The sequence below is a fragment of the Aedes albopictus genome, chromosome 1 (genome assembly GCF_035046485.1).
Source record: "Aedes albopictus strain Foshan chromosome 1, AalbF5, whole genome shotgun sequence".
Lineage (NCBI taxonomy): Eukaryota > Metazoa > Arthropoda > Insecta > Diptera > Culicidae > Aedes > Aedes albopictus.
This window is the reverse complement of record NC_085136.1, coordinates 121,268,964-121,283,961: the sequence shown is the minus strand read 5'-3', so window position 1 is coordinate 121,283,961 and position 14,998 is coordinate 121,268,964. Positions and strand designations below refer to the sequence as shown.

Below are 14,998 nucleotides of genomic sequence, written 5' to 3'. Positions count from 1 at the left end.
GGTGGCTTTTCAGTCTAGCGAAAAATCAAGACAAGTGCTCCTTGTTTAATTCCGACAAGTAGCACTTGTCTTGATTTTACGCTAGACTGAAAAGCCACCCGAAAACAGTTCATTCTACAATCGAACCTAATTCGAAAAAATACATTTCTAATACGAAAATATCAGTATTGGACGAGAAAACCGTTTAAGATTTTTCAATGATGACGATTATGTAAATGATGGCCTAGAAAACAAAAATTTCGGACTACAATTAGAAATTATGAAAAAGTACCGACTTCACAAAAAAAAATCAACGCAATTTTTATTTTAGTTTTGCTCCATTATTGTAGGACCGCCTTTCTCAAATTATGTGTCGTGACCCACCTGCCCCATAAGAAAAACACACGTTTTAAGATTTGATTCCAGAAAATATCGAGTTGCGGTCAGCTTAGGATTCTGGAAAGTGTATGTCGTCTTGTAATTATTTGTAACATGTTCAGTTTGCATTTTTAGCCAATTCATGGTATTTGGGACACACAGCCACTCCCTTATATCACAGACAAGTCGTAACTCTTAGAGAAAATTCACCTGGTAGAACTGCGCGAGACACTGTCGGCCATGACGGGTTGCGATTTGACGTTTGCATAACACACACACTTTTATACATGTCTCCTGTAAGTTTCGTTTGTACCATTCAGCAACATGTACACTTGCAAACATCACAGCAATTGAACATTAGCACCTCTGGTGAAAGAATCGCGGAAATCAAACGAAATTTGAATTCATCGTTAAATGCATGTGCCAAGCCCTATCTAAGAGTGTTACGTCTGTTTGTCTGCAGGGATGTTTTCGATCACCTGCCAATCGTTTGACTCATTTGTCCATAACTCAGTTCAGAAACCTGATATTGAAATGTGGTGTTCGGCAAAGTTATAGATTAGAGCTTTTTCTACAATTATCACCAAGGACGTCATATTCTACCTCTTATATATACAGCGCTAGAGCGCTAGTATACCTACTCATACTAAACGATCGAAAAATCCGATTGTTTTGTATGAGTAGGTGGTACTAACACTTTTACGACGAAAATATCAGAGCTTGAATATGGCGTCCTTGGTGATAAGTGTAGGAAAAGCTCTAATCTACAACTTTACCAAACCCAACATTTCAATTTAAGGTTTCTGAACTGAGTTATTGACAAATGAGTCGAATGATTGCCAGGTGATCGAAAACATCCTTGCTTGTCTGTGCTATATCGTGCATTGCTCAATAGAGAAAATAGTAAAATTCTTTAAATAATTGCAATTTTTGTCAAATGCATGCTATAAGGATGAACACGGTGATTCAATAATAATTACGAGTATTAGAGCATGACGCGGTACACATGTAAATTGAAATTTGAACTCATCATCTCCACCTGCTTGAAACTATTACAATTTTTTAAGCATTACTGCCCATAACCACAAAACTGACTACTGTTTACTGGCTTCTTATTAAAATGGGACTATTATGCTTTTGTGGGAAGTATAATTAACATCATATAAAAAATCTTCCGTCGGGAAGCCATGTTGGAAAAATGGTTTTCGTTATTACTTAGTACTTCGAGAAAATACAAAAAAATCACATTATTTCAAAAAAAAAATGTTCTAGGACCGCCGATAGAACTTTCTCATTTATGTCTCAAATGAAAGGTGGGACCCTTAGCTTTCGTTTGCTGGGTATTTTAGCGATACCGATTTTTTTAAAATAATGTTTTCCACCAGACACACCGTGTAGTAGCTTTGAGAGCATCTTTTTTTGGCGTAACGTCCCAACTGGGACAAAGCCTGCTTCTCAGTTTATTTTACGAGCACTTCAACAGTAATTAATAGAGAGCTTCAGCTGCCAATGACCATATTTGCATATTTCATATGGCAGTCACGAAGATACTGTATGCCCAATGAAGTTAAGGAAATTTCCATTACGAAAACTTTTGGGCCGACCGGCAATCGAACCCGTCACTCTAAGCATGGTCATGCTGAATACCCACGTCTTAACAGCTGCAGCTATAGGGGCCATGTCAGAGTTTGCCAAACGCGAGGAAATCACCCGGTGACCCGTTGGCATAAAAATCAATATGACCAGGGTCTCCAGCTCTACGAATCGGCATGGTGAACTTGTGCATACATCGTATAGCCAGTGTTGGTAAAACCTCATATCCTCAAATCTCACGGTTGAGTTGATTCACGCGCGATTCTTGACTCGCCAAACTCACCGCCGAAAAAATCATGCTTGAGTTGACTCGTGATTTTACTCATTCCTTAATTTCTTGGGAGTCTTATTATGTACAACGAAGTTTTTAGGATTGTATGACAGAACAAGATCAGACCTTGCATACAACAACGAAGATTGTCGTTTAAATTGATTTGGATTCGTTTTACAAACAAATGAGATTTCGGCGCTTGACTCGTGAGAGCGAAATTTTGCATAAAAATCTCGCGCGTGAGAATATGATTCAGAATCGCGCGCGAGTTTGCTCACGCAGGTTCATGAGAGAGCTTTGAGTGTGAGTTTATCAACACTGCGTATAGCCTGGTTCAAAGTGTCTTGGGGAGTACTGTATATTGGCAGCAAAGTCCTTCCATTTGACAATCGGGAAATATCGCTGACGTACTTTTTGTTTCTAAACCATGGGGGGAAAATCTGCTCATCAGACACCCGGATAGTAAGGTCCGGGTAGTGTGGGGTTAAGGCCGTCTTCTACAACAAAAGTAAAAGCTTATCTACCATCTCCTTGACCCACTAAACACATTCCTATGGTCGCCAAACTCTTCGTCTCTCCGGAACCACCAAGGAGGCATTGCTTCAGAGAGGGGCTAGTGCACATCGCACCCTTAAGGTAAGCTGCGTAGCCTGCGGCAACGAACATCGGTGACTCGCTTTGGAGAGTACATCACGGTAGCATGCTGGCGCTTAGCCAGTTTCCCGAGTGGTCCTCACAACTCCCTTTGTCCTCGGAAGGCGGGCAGGGTCAACTCCACGCTCGCGCCCAACTGTTTTGCAGACATCAAGAACTGATGCCTACGTGAAACCAGATATGACTTGCTGAAGGCCTATCAGCTACACCAGAAGGTTGCTGACAGTAGGGTCTCCACCTGCACCGGCCCTTTTCAGCCGCGAGCTCGGATCCAACCCAGTAGACCGATGCCACAACAGCACCGCCACCGGGACTTCCTCTCCGCGGCCACTTAATCGCTGTAAAGGTCGATCTCGACCGCAGAGCACCGGTAAGACCTACGAAGCCGACTCCGAACCACTGGACCACCTCTTGTACCGCATCTGAACTAGTCATTTTCCGAGTCCACGCACCACCTCCTCTGTAGCTCCCAGACTATATGGGTGATAGCCGTTGAAACGGCGTTTCAGTCAAACTCATCCCTCTCATCTGGGACTCGATGTTCTGCTCCACCACCCTGCAGAAATACGAAACCGCTGACAGATCAGCTTGACTCCGGATCATTCGCCCAGTCGGCATCGTTATGTTATCCAGAAAACGCCGGATCCGCATCTCTTCTGTATGTCAGCTTACACTGCTTGGTTCTTCTTGGCTGCTGTCCAGTGATGCCCAGACTGATGTCGGGCTGCACTGTGCGATGAACTGAAAACCTCCAGTCTTCAGCTCGCGAAATGAAACTTCTATCATCTTTTCACGTTCCCCCTCTTTTCATGGATTCATCGTCTTCAGCAGTCGCTGGCTCGCATCTAGCGCCGTCGATACCGGGTCGCAGTTCATCATATTAAACTTATCGAGCAATTCCTCGATGTACCGCTCCTGGTCGAAGGAATTGATTGGATCTTGAAAACCCACTTGTTCTCAACGCATCGAATGCTGCCTCCGTTGCTTAACCCATCGGTCGCGGTCCTTCCAGCTTAGCGCTTATTGCATCGTATCAGGGTCCTTGGATACTTATGGAATGTATTCCAGCGAGAGATGGTGGCCGTTATCGGAAAAAAAAAATCCAACAAGCCTAGGACTGGTCGCTCCCAGTCACTGTGCCCAGTTGCATATTGCATTCCAACAGCTACTTCCTTCGAGTGTGACGGGAGCGTAGTACTGTCCGAGCTTTCGAATTTTTAAACACGTTCTCGTACTGGCCCTCGTTCAACTCATCGTCGATTTTAGGGAGTGTTGCGGCATGCGCCGATCTATATGTGAAGACTCTATAGACACCACACTCAAACATCCTCACGGCCAATGACAGACAACTTGACAACTGAATACAACGAGAACAAAGAGTAGACGTCAAGGTAAATGATAAGCAGAACTGAATGCACATGTGAATTGGATAGATGCACTCCGTGAAAAGTTGCTATAGTTTTGCGAAAATTGTGTTTAAATTTGTTTGTATTAAACCAATAACACTAGTTTACAGCATTTTTGAACTCGGTAAGCTGATGATCATTTTTGGTGTAGAATCATGCCCTGAGTTCGAAAACGCAAAAGAAAAAAATTACAGTAGAGCGAAATTTTTTTCGACTTTCCATACAAGGTTGATGATTTGAAATCGATTTTTGTTCTATTTTTAAGCAAAGTCGCTCACTTCAAACATCTCATTCTCCGTAATCAATGCTCCGATTGAGCTGAAATTTTTACTGTAACTCGCCTACATATAATATGTCAAATAAACGTCGAGAAAGAATTTTTAAGTAGGTTTTTTCTTATTGAAAAAAATACGTTTCTTCAAAAAAATTTGAGAATTTTGCTAAAATTTAAGAAGATCGTCCCTAAAACTCGCCAATATCTTGAATTTTGTTAATCTGACGCAAAACCTGTATTCAGACGATCAAATGGTATTGTATTCAGCTTTTAATTTATGGAAAAAGATTTAAAATTGGTTGAACAAAACGCAATATATTTGAATTTTGGTAAATTACATATTTTGAAAAGTTGCAAAACTCGATATTGAGCTAAAACTCAAAAACTGTTCTACTTAAAATTTTTTGAAGGTCGGTTTCGAAATCAGCACTAAATTGTGCTTCAAAAATTTTGGTCGTTGACAGAAGTTCACGACTTTCATTTTATTTTGTAAACTTGTGTAATTACAGTAAGTAATTAGGCAAATACGAATACCCTGAAATTAATCCAAACTTGTTTATTAGGCAGGGCATTGCTCTAAATTTATCAATTATAGAGTGAATCTAGACGAGCTCATTGAATTTGAGGTTAATGAAACCTTGTAAGTAGGAATTATGAAATTAAATCAAATGTATGCTACAATGAATTTGTAATTTCCAGCATAATTGGCTCGTCAATTATCATCAATCCATTTGTTGGGAAGAATTTAAAAAACTAGGGTGACCGATGTAAGTGTTTTTGTAATTTGTAAACCGTTATAAAACTAATTAAAGGCTTAGCTTTCAGCTTCGAACTACACCCAATGATACGGTGTTTCGGCTCGTAAGAACCCAAAAGTTTCCTCCCAACAAATCTGAAAGATCGTTCAAGATCGTACCGGATCGACATCTACGTGTCCACAACGATGCCGAGAAGTACGAAAAGTACTCGAAGCGCTAAAGGCCACTGCAAGGCTTGCAAAGAACCTGACGATGACCGGATGGTTAGCTGCTGCCACTGCGGATCCTGGTGGCATTTTAAATGCGTGGGCGTCAACGACAGTATCGCCGAGCCCGACCGGGTGTTCACCTGTCCAGAGTGCCAACGGCCGTCGGCACAAATACCGGTGGTCAAACTAGCCGACAAGAAGACCAAAAGCGTGAGTTCTTCCTGCTCCAGCAGAGCAGCCAAGGCGCGTTTAGAGCTCGAGAAGCTCGAGGCTCAGAAAGCTCTGGCCGTGAAGCGCCTAGAACTTAAGCGGCGAGAACAAGAGCGGAAACACAGGGAAGCAGAGTTGTTGATGCAGCAGAAGAAGGCGCAAGAGGAGACGGAACTTCAACAACTAGAGCTGCAAATGGAAGAGACGGTGATGAACGAATCATTCCGTCTGCGGGAGATTATCGCGCAAGAGGAGGGCGAGGACGACGACATCAGGAGTGTTACATCCGAGCAGAGTTCGAACAGCAAGGTTCGGCAATGGAGAGCATTCAACTCGACCATGGTAGCCTCGACGGAGCAGGCTCCGCCGATTGACCCGACCAGCAACGAAGCAACGTCAGCGACCGGAACTACACCAGTTAGGCACGGCAGTAATCAACGGCCTCCTAGTAATCAGGGAGTTTTGGAAGACGCAATGACAGGTATTTCGTTAGGGCAATCAGGAAGCGAGCCAACGTTAGGAGGAATTATCGGTCGTGCAGAAAGCACCATGGTAGCGACAGCTGGTAGGATCAAGACAGACCTTCCCCCGCCTCCCCCGGCTCCATCAGGGACTAGCTTTAAAACTCACCTAGAGCAATTCTCGTCTCATAGTTTACCGACTCCCCCCGTCCCTTCTGTTGACATACGTGTGCCATTCAGTCAAACCTCCGCGAACGTGCCCGTGAACAATCCGGCAGTTGTTTCACAAATCGCGAATTCGTGTTCTCGCTTTGCCGCGCAGTCGTCTGTGTTACACGAAGTCGGTCAAACTAGTGCAAATCGTGATAGTGGAATGTCAGTGGCAGACCTACTTGGAGGTCCTCCAAGGCTATCGTTCCCTGGCCAGCCCGGAACAGGACAACTAGGTGATCAAGCTGTGCGGCAGAGAGGACCGCTGGAGCAACGACATGGGTCAGCATCCCAGCCTCCATTGGAACATCCTCCACAGCATCATGGCCCGGCATATTGTGGACCTTCCCCGCAACAATTGGCAGCTAGACACGTGATGGCGAAGGAGCTACCAACGTTTTCAGGTAATCCGGAAGATTGGCCGCTATTCATTAGTGCGTACGCCAATTCTACGCAGGCGTGCGGATTCACAGACGCTGAAAATTTGGCAAGGTTGCAGCAGTGCCTCAAAGGGCATGCACTAGAATCAGTGCGGAGTCGACTGCTTCTGCCAGCGGGTGTCCCACATGTCCTAGCTACGTTGGAAACACTGTATGGCAGGCCGGAGTTGCTGATACACGCGTTGCTGCAGAAGATTCGAGGAGTTCCTCCACCGAAGCAGGACAGGCTCGATACGCTTATCGGATTTGGAATGGCAGTGCAGAATCTCAGTGATCATTTGGAAGCTGGGAGGCATGAAGCACATCTAAACAACCCGATGCTACTATTTGAGTTGGTAGAGAAGCTGCCGGCGCATATGAAGCTCGACTGGTCTCTGTACAAGCAGCGTTGCGGAGAAGTCAACATTCGATCCTTTGCTCAGTATATGCAGACATTGGTGCGGGCAGCGACCGATGTAACATTGCAGTACGACCCAAGGCAGCAGCATTCGTCACAGCAGCAGCGATCACCAAAGGAAAGGTTCAGCAAAGACAAAAATTTCTGCGGAACTCACACGTCCGACAACTCAACACGGATGGCGAGAGCGGCGGAAGCAGTAGGAGGGGCAGCACATCCAACTTGCCTGATTTGCAAAGATCCGGAGCATCGCGTCAAAGACTGTTTGGAATTTCGTAAGAAGGCCGTCGAGGAGCGTTGGAAGACGATACAGCAACTCAGCTTGTGTCGGCTCTGTCTCGGCGCACATGGAAGAAGGCCATGCAAGATTCGCAAGCAATGCGACATTGGTGGATGTCATCGTCGACATCATCCGTTGCTGCACTCGGATGAGGAACAAAGGGACACCAGGCGAGCAGAAGATGGGAAGCATGGCAAACGTGACAGCAAGCTACCAGGAGACAACGTCGTGGCGAATAGAAACGAGGTTTCACAAGAATCGGCCGAGCCAAAGCCGAGTGGTTCTAAGGTTTCCACAAATCACCATTTCACCGGTAAAACAACGCTGTTTAGGATCATTCCCGTGACGCTGCATGGGAACAACCGCTCCGTATCTGTGTATGCCTTCTTGGATGACGGTTCGGAGAAAACATTGGTGGACGAGGAGGTTGTGAAACAACTAGGTGTCATTGGAGAGAGCCAACCGTTGTGCTTGCAGTGGACGTCGAATGTGAAGAGGACAGAGGCGGGTTCCCAACGTGTTACCTTGGAGATCGCCGGGTTTTCAAGCTCGACCAAACACACTCTGTCGGACGTGCGTACAGTGAACAAGCTGGACCTACCCAGGCAGACGCTACGATATGCGGAGTTGGTGAAGACATTCCCGTATTTGAGAGGCCTACCGGTCGGCGATTATGAGAACGCGCAGCCTCGCATCCTTATCGGAAATGATAATGCGCACGTCACTTCTACCCTGAAACTACGGGACGGACAACCAGGAGAACCGATAGCAGCAAAATCACGTTTAGGATGGACGGTTTACGGTTCCAATCAAGAAAAGTCCGTAGACAGAGTTCACACCTTCCACCTTTGTGAATGCCAGGAAACGGATCAAACGCTTCACGAGCGGGTGGAGCAGTTCTTTTCGGTAGATAGCCTGGGAATAATGGAAGTCGATCGTCCTGAATCGGTTGAAATCCAGCGAGCTAACAGGATCCTGCGGGAAACCACGAAGCGTATCGGGCTTCGATTCGAAACGGGACTTTTATGGAAGTACGACTGCTTTGAATTCCCGGACAGCTATCATATGGCGGTTCGACGGCTACAGTGTCTGGAGAAGCGGATGCAGAACGATCCTGTTATTGGAGAGAGCGTAAGAAGACAGCTGTGCGAGTATCAGTCGAAAGGTTATATCCATAAGGCGACGCAGAAGGAGCTAGACGATTCAGATCCAAGACGTACGTGGTATCTACCCTTGGGGGTAGTTATAAACCCCAAGAAGCCGTCCAAGATTCGCATCTTTTGTGATGCGGCGGCGAAGGTCGATGGCATTTCGCTCAACACGATGCTATTAAAAGGGCCAGATTTTCTCCGGACATTATTGGACGTTCTCTTCGGTTTCCGAGAAAGGCGAATCGCTCTATGCGCAGACTTGAAAGAGATGTTTCACCAGATACGGATCAGGCCGGAAGACCGTCAAGCTCAACGGCTGATCTGGCGCGAGGATCCATCCCAGGATCCCGAAGTATACTTGATGGACGTGGCAACCTTTGGTGCAACATGTTCTCCGTGTTCGGCCCACTTCGTCAAAAACTTAAACGCGGAAGAGCATGCCAAAGAGTTTCCTGCTGCCGCAGATGCCATAATTCGGAAACATTACGTGGACGATTATTTGGACAGCGCTGACAACGTGGAAGAAGCGGTGAAACTGGCGAATGAGGTCAAGCACGTCCATTCTCTCGGCGGATTTCATCTTCGGAATTGGCTTTCTAACTCCAGGGAAGTTCTGGCACGGGTCGGGGAGACCGATCAAGCCACGGAGAAGTGTCTCCAGCTGGACAAAAGCACTACCACGGAACGCGTACTAGGGATGTATTGGAAGCCCGACGAAGATATTTTCATGTTCTCCACTATCCCAGCGCTGAACACGAAACACCCTACCAAACGTCAGGCGCTACGTGTAGTCATGAGCCCGTTTGACCCGGCAGGATTGTTGTCTTTCTTCCTCATCCACGGAAAGATATTAATCCAAGATTTGTGGCGAGCCAAGACCGACTGGGACGAACTGATTCCGGAAAAGCTGTGTGAGAAGTGGACGCGGTGGATTGAGCTGTTTCGCAACTTGGAGGACATTCGTATTTCACGTTGTTACTTCCCGCACCATTCGGCGAACGACATTGTGTCACTGCAGCTGCACATCTACGTAGACGCGAGCGAGGAAGCATACGCGTGCGTGGGGTATCTGAGAGCAGTATTTCCTGATGGAATTGAAGTAGCGTTGGTAGGAGGCAAATCGAAAGTCGCTCCGCTGAAGGCACAATCTATCCCGCGACTGGAGTTGATGGCAGCAGTCGTCGGCGTTCGCTTCTCCCAAACAATACTCAACGGCCACTCTTTGAAAATTGAGAAAGTTTTCTTCTGGAGCGACTCGAAGACGGTGCTGGCCTGGATAAACTCCGACCATCGCAACTATAGGCAGTTCGTCGCCTGCAGGGTAGGAGAGATTTTGTCGAAGTCGAATCCAGAACAGTGGCGCTGGGTTTCTACCAAGAAAAACGTGGCGGACGAGGCTACAAAGTGGGGGAAAGGCCCCTGCCTTTCATCCAATAGTCGCTGGTTTCGTGGTGAAGATGATCTGTACCTCCCGGAGGATCAGTGGTCATCGAGCGTGCAGTCCCCAGCAGTGCAGACCAACAAAGAGCTGAGATCCTGTATGGTGCATTGCAAGATAAAGGCGTTGCAACTGGTGGAGTGGGAGCGGTTCTCAAGGTGGACACGTCTGGTTCGAGCTGTAGGATACGTCCATCGATACGCGCAGAACTTACGGCGGACGGCGAACAAGGATTCAAGACAAACCGGACCGCTATCACAAGAAGAGTTGGCAAAGGCGGAAACAACCATTTATCGTTGGATGCAGCGCGAACGTTATCCAGACGAATTGACGGTACTGTTATACAACAAGGGTAAGCAGTTGCAGGAACAGCAGCGGTTGGAGAGGACCAGTATCATTCGCAAGCTATCACCGTTCCTGGACGAATCGTGCATCATCCGTTCAGATAGTCGGATCGCTGCGGCAACTTTCGTTGCGTTCGACACCAGATATCCTGTAATCTTGCCCAAGGAGCATTTTGGCACACGGCTGTTAGTTGACTGGTATCACCGAAGGTACCTACATGCAAACGGTGAGACAGTCGTAAATGAGATAAGACAGCGTTTCCACATCTCACAGCTGAGGTCCCTCGTGCGGAAGGTAGCGAAAGAATGCACACCGTGCAAGGTAAAGAAGCCGTCCAGTCCAGCTGTACCTCGAATGGCACCACTCCCTGCAGCTAGGTTGCAGGCATTTGTGCGTCCGTTTTCGTACGTAGGCGTCGATTACTTCGGACCAATCGCCGTAAGAGTGAACCGTAGTACAGCCAAACGATGGGTTGCACTATTTACGTGCATGACGACCCGCGCAGTACATCTCGAGGTCGTGCACACGCTTTCCGCTGAGTCCTGTAAGATGGCGATAAGACGTTTCATCGGACGCAGAGGAGCTCCGACGGAAATACGAAGCGACCGAGGCACGAACTTCGTAGGAGCGAGCAACGAGCTGAAGAAGGAGATGAACGCAATCGATCGCCAGTTAGCCGAAACATTCACAAACGCGAACACGAAGTGGCTGTTCAACCCGCCAGGTACGCCCCATATGGGTGGGGCCTGGGAGCGCCTTGTCCGCTCGGTAAAAACTGCTCTCGCTGCAATGGACGCTCCTCGGACACCGAACGAAGAAACGCTGGCGACAGTACTGGTTGAAGCAGAGAGTGTAGTGAATTCGAGACCGCTTACCTACATTCCTTTGGAATCGGCGCAGGAGGAAGCCCTGACGCCGAATCACTTCCTTCTGCTAAGCTCGAGTGGTGTAGCACAGACTCCAAAAAGAGTTGCGGAACCCCAGCTATCAGGTCGTAATGACTGGAACCTATGTCGAGCTATTGTTGACCAGTTTTGGCGACGGTGGGTACGGGAGTACCTTCCGACGATTGCCCGGCGTACGAAATGGTTTGAGGAGGTGAAGACAGTAGAGGTCGGAGACGTAGTCATCATTGTGGAAGAGAAGATCCGTAACGGCTGGATAAGAGGAAGAGTGGTCGAGGTTATCGTAGGGCGTGATGGACGTGTACGTGATGCTGTAATACAGACTGTCAACGGCATTGTTCATCGACCGGTTACAAAGTTGGCGCGATTGGATATAGCTGGTAGTAAAGCTGGACATGAGGTACCTGACCAGCCTTACGGGTCGGGGAACTGTTGCGGCATGCGCCGATCTATATGTGAAGACTCTATAGACACCACACTCAAACATCCTCACGGCCAATGACAGACAACTTGACAACTGAATACAACGAGAACAAAGAGTAGACGTCAAGGTAAATGATAAGCAGAACTGAATGCACATGTGAATTGGATAGATGCACTCCGTGAAAAGTTGCTATAGTTTTGCGAAAATTGTGTTTAAATTTGTTTGTATTAAACCAGTAATTACAGTAAGTAATTAGGCAAATACGAATACCCTGAAATTAATCCAAACTTGTTTATTAGGCAGGGCATTGCTCTAAATTTATCAATTATAGAGTGAATCTAGACGAGCTCATTGAATTTGAGGTTAATGAAACCTTGTAAGTAGGAATTATGAAATTAAATCAAATGTATGCTACAATGAATTTGTAATTTCCAGCATAATTGGCTCGTCAATTATCATCAATCCATTTGTTGGGAAGAATTTAAAAAACTAGGGTGACCGATGTAAGTGTTTTTGTAATTTGTAAACCGTTATAAAACTAATTAAAGGCTTAGCTTTCAGCTTCGAACTACACCCAATGATACGGTGTTTCGGCTCGTAAGAACCCGAAAGTTTCCTCCCAACAGGGAGTTTCAAACTTTTGAGGCAAGGGGCTGTCCATTAATTACGTAAGGGTTTATGAGGGGAGGGGGGTTTTGAGAAATCTTACGCGCCATACAAAAAAATTTGGGTTGCCATACAAAAAATCTTACAAGGGGTGGGAGGGGGTATCGAAAAATCGCAAAAATTCCCTTACGTAATTAATGGACAGCCCCCAAGACACTGTATGTACCCGTAAAATCTCCAGCATACTTACCTGGGAATCGGCGCTCCCTCACGCTGCGCCTCATCGTAGCCGTGGCGATGATTTCTTCCGTCGATTCGTCCTTGATCACACACGACTCACGACTCCCTCGAAAAAGTGACGCAACAGCCCTTCGTGCAGATGCGACTCACAGAAAGGAGATTTACCGTGAGGTCTGGAACACAGAGCACGTTAGAGATACATATATAGTCTACAGCACTCACCTTTCCCAACAGCGTCAAGCTCAAGTTCTCCGTGGCTACAACCGGTATCTCGGCGGAAGCGTCTGCCACAAAGATGGAATGTGACACCTGCATGGCGCCAACCAAAAGACTCTCATATCATCTCTGCACATGTTCTTACACCCCAACAGTGCCTTTTTTTTGTGCTCCTGGAATTATTTTCGTTCCTGGTCGTCGAAATCTCCGACGCGTTGTGCCCAAGACTTGTCTGGTTGCTCTGGTGCCGGGATCGATCGTCACGTCCTGGAGAATCGACTTCACATGACCATTGTCTAGTATCGCTTCGGAAGCCACATCATGAGGATCAGCGACATCCATTCGTCGTTGAGGGGGAAACCGATCTCCTGCAGCTTCTGGCTTGTGGTCAAAATCGACAAATCCTCGATGATCTGCTCATCGTCCGGGAAATTCAGAGCTTGCCTTGATCCCCGAGCAGAAGAGAATAACAACAGCATAACAAAATGCGTTATTTTGGCAAAATAACTGCATAATGGAATTAGTAATTTTCATGTTATTAACATAACATATTGAGTTATAAACTTGGCTGTCATAAGCGGCAAAATAACAAGTCACATAACAAAAATTTGTTCCTGAAAAATCAATTTAATAACATGTTTTGTTAGTGGCAATAACAACTTAATAACAGTGAATTTGGGAAATATTTCAATAACAAATTTTGATATTAAAAAGTTATTGATAACATTCAGAAAGCAAAATTAGGCTAAAAACTAACTTTTTTTACTCATTTTTGGGTAATTATTTTAAGTGTGTTATTCTATTTTTAGAAAATAATAGGTCACATAAAAAAATTTCGAATTCATTATAAAACTTACAAACATGGACGGGATTTGAACCTCCAATCCTGCTATCGTAAATTTTCAGTCGCCTTTACCAATGAGGCTATCACAGCACTTGCAGTGAGGGACGATAGAAGCTTTACTGGTTCTACGTATTGCCAGTTTCCCTATTCCCCCATTTCATGTTTGCCAGTCGCAGGACAAAAATAGACAGAGATTTGAATGCAAGATCAAACAATGAACCTCTCTCTCTTACCAACAGCGCTATCGCGGTGCGCAGACATGTGCACTGTAACACTAATAACAGTGGTGGCGTTCGCATGGCCCGTCGTCGGCTGTTTCGGAACAAAGAGAACGACGAAAAAGTTGCTTGTCGACTATTTATGATTGAGCTTCGTCATAGGGTGCATTTTGGCGGCGACAAAGATTCTTTCCAGACGGAGATGATTTATTTTTTTATTTTTTGTTTTGTTCGCGTTGTGAGAACGGCGATTATACACGTACCTACGCGAGCGAAGGTAAAAGGTAATTATATCATATGCCGATATGATTACTTCTGCAGATGCTGTTTAGTTTTACTCTGTTTTAGATTATCTTTAGTAATGAAAAAAGATATTTATGACATAATGTCAAACAATATATGATCGAATAATAATAGATCGAAAGAAAAAAGTTATAATAGACAAATGCAATCATCAATTGAGCAGAATTGTCTGTATAGTTGACATTTTTATTGATTAGAATTATTTATTAGGTATCATATTTGCTATCTCCACTCTCACTAACATTCATTACTTCGTAATACATAGTCTGTTCGGTACTTTTTGACGTTATAATTAGAGGTTAGAATAGCAGTACTGTTAAAATGACATATAAATTCAACTAAGTTTACTCAATTTTGAGATAAAAAAAAACTCATTTGCAGATGTATCACTTTTTGAAGCTAAAATTTTACTTAACCTATAAGAATTCTCTCTAAAACAAAAGCTCTCATTTTTGAGTAACGCCCATGCCGCACAGGGACTGTGTTGGAAACACACATTTTTTAAAATTGCTCATACGCTCACATTTTTGCAAAATATCAATATTTTTCGGTATTTGAAGGTGGTTTATAAACCCAGTGAGGTTGCCATGTCGAAATTATTGCAAAATACATGCTCATGTGAGCGTACGAGCAATTTTAAAAAAAATGTGTGTCTCCAACACAGTCATGTAAGGCATGGATGTTTACTAAAAATGTGCAGGCCGAACACATTTTTGAGCGAAGGCGTTTTTGCGTGTTGGGCGTAGAAAAGTGATAGGAATTTGGCACCGTAACGGGACTGGGATATT

At 45.4% G+C, this 14,998-nt stretch overlaps 1 protein-coding gene across 1 annotated transcript; it reads left to right on the top strand.

Moving 5' to 3' along the window:
* Positions 1 to 5,498: 5,498 nt before the first annotated feature.
* Positions 5,499 to 11,861, top strand: LOC134289278 (uncharacterized). Its single transcript, XM_062855107.1, has one exon. The coding sequence runs from the start codon at positions 5,499 to 5,501 to the stop codon at positions 11,859 to 11,861; it is 6,363 nt and encodes a 2,120-aa protein (XP_062711091.1).
* Positions 11,862 to 14,998: the final 3,137 nt, after the last annotated feature.

Excerpts from the sequence above, each read along its gene's own strand:
- LOC134289278 (XM_062855107.1), top strand. The coding sequence starts at position 5,499 with ATGCCGAGAAGTACGAAAAGTACTCGAAGCGCTAAAGGCCACTGCAAG.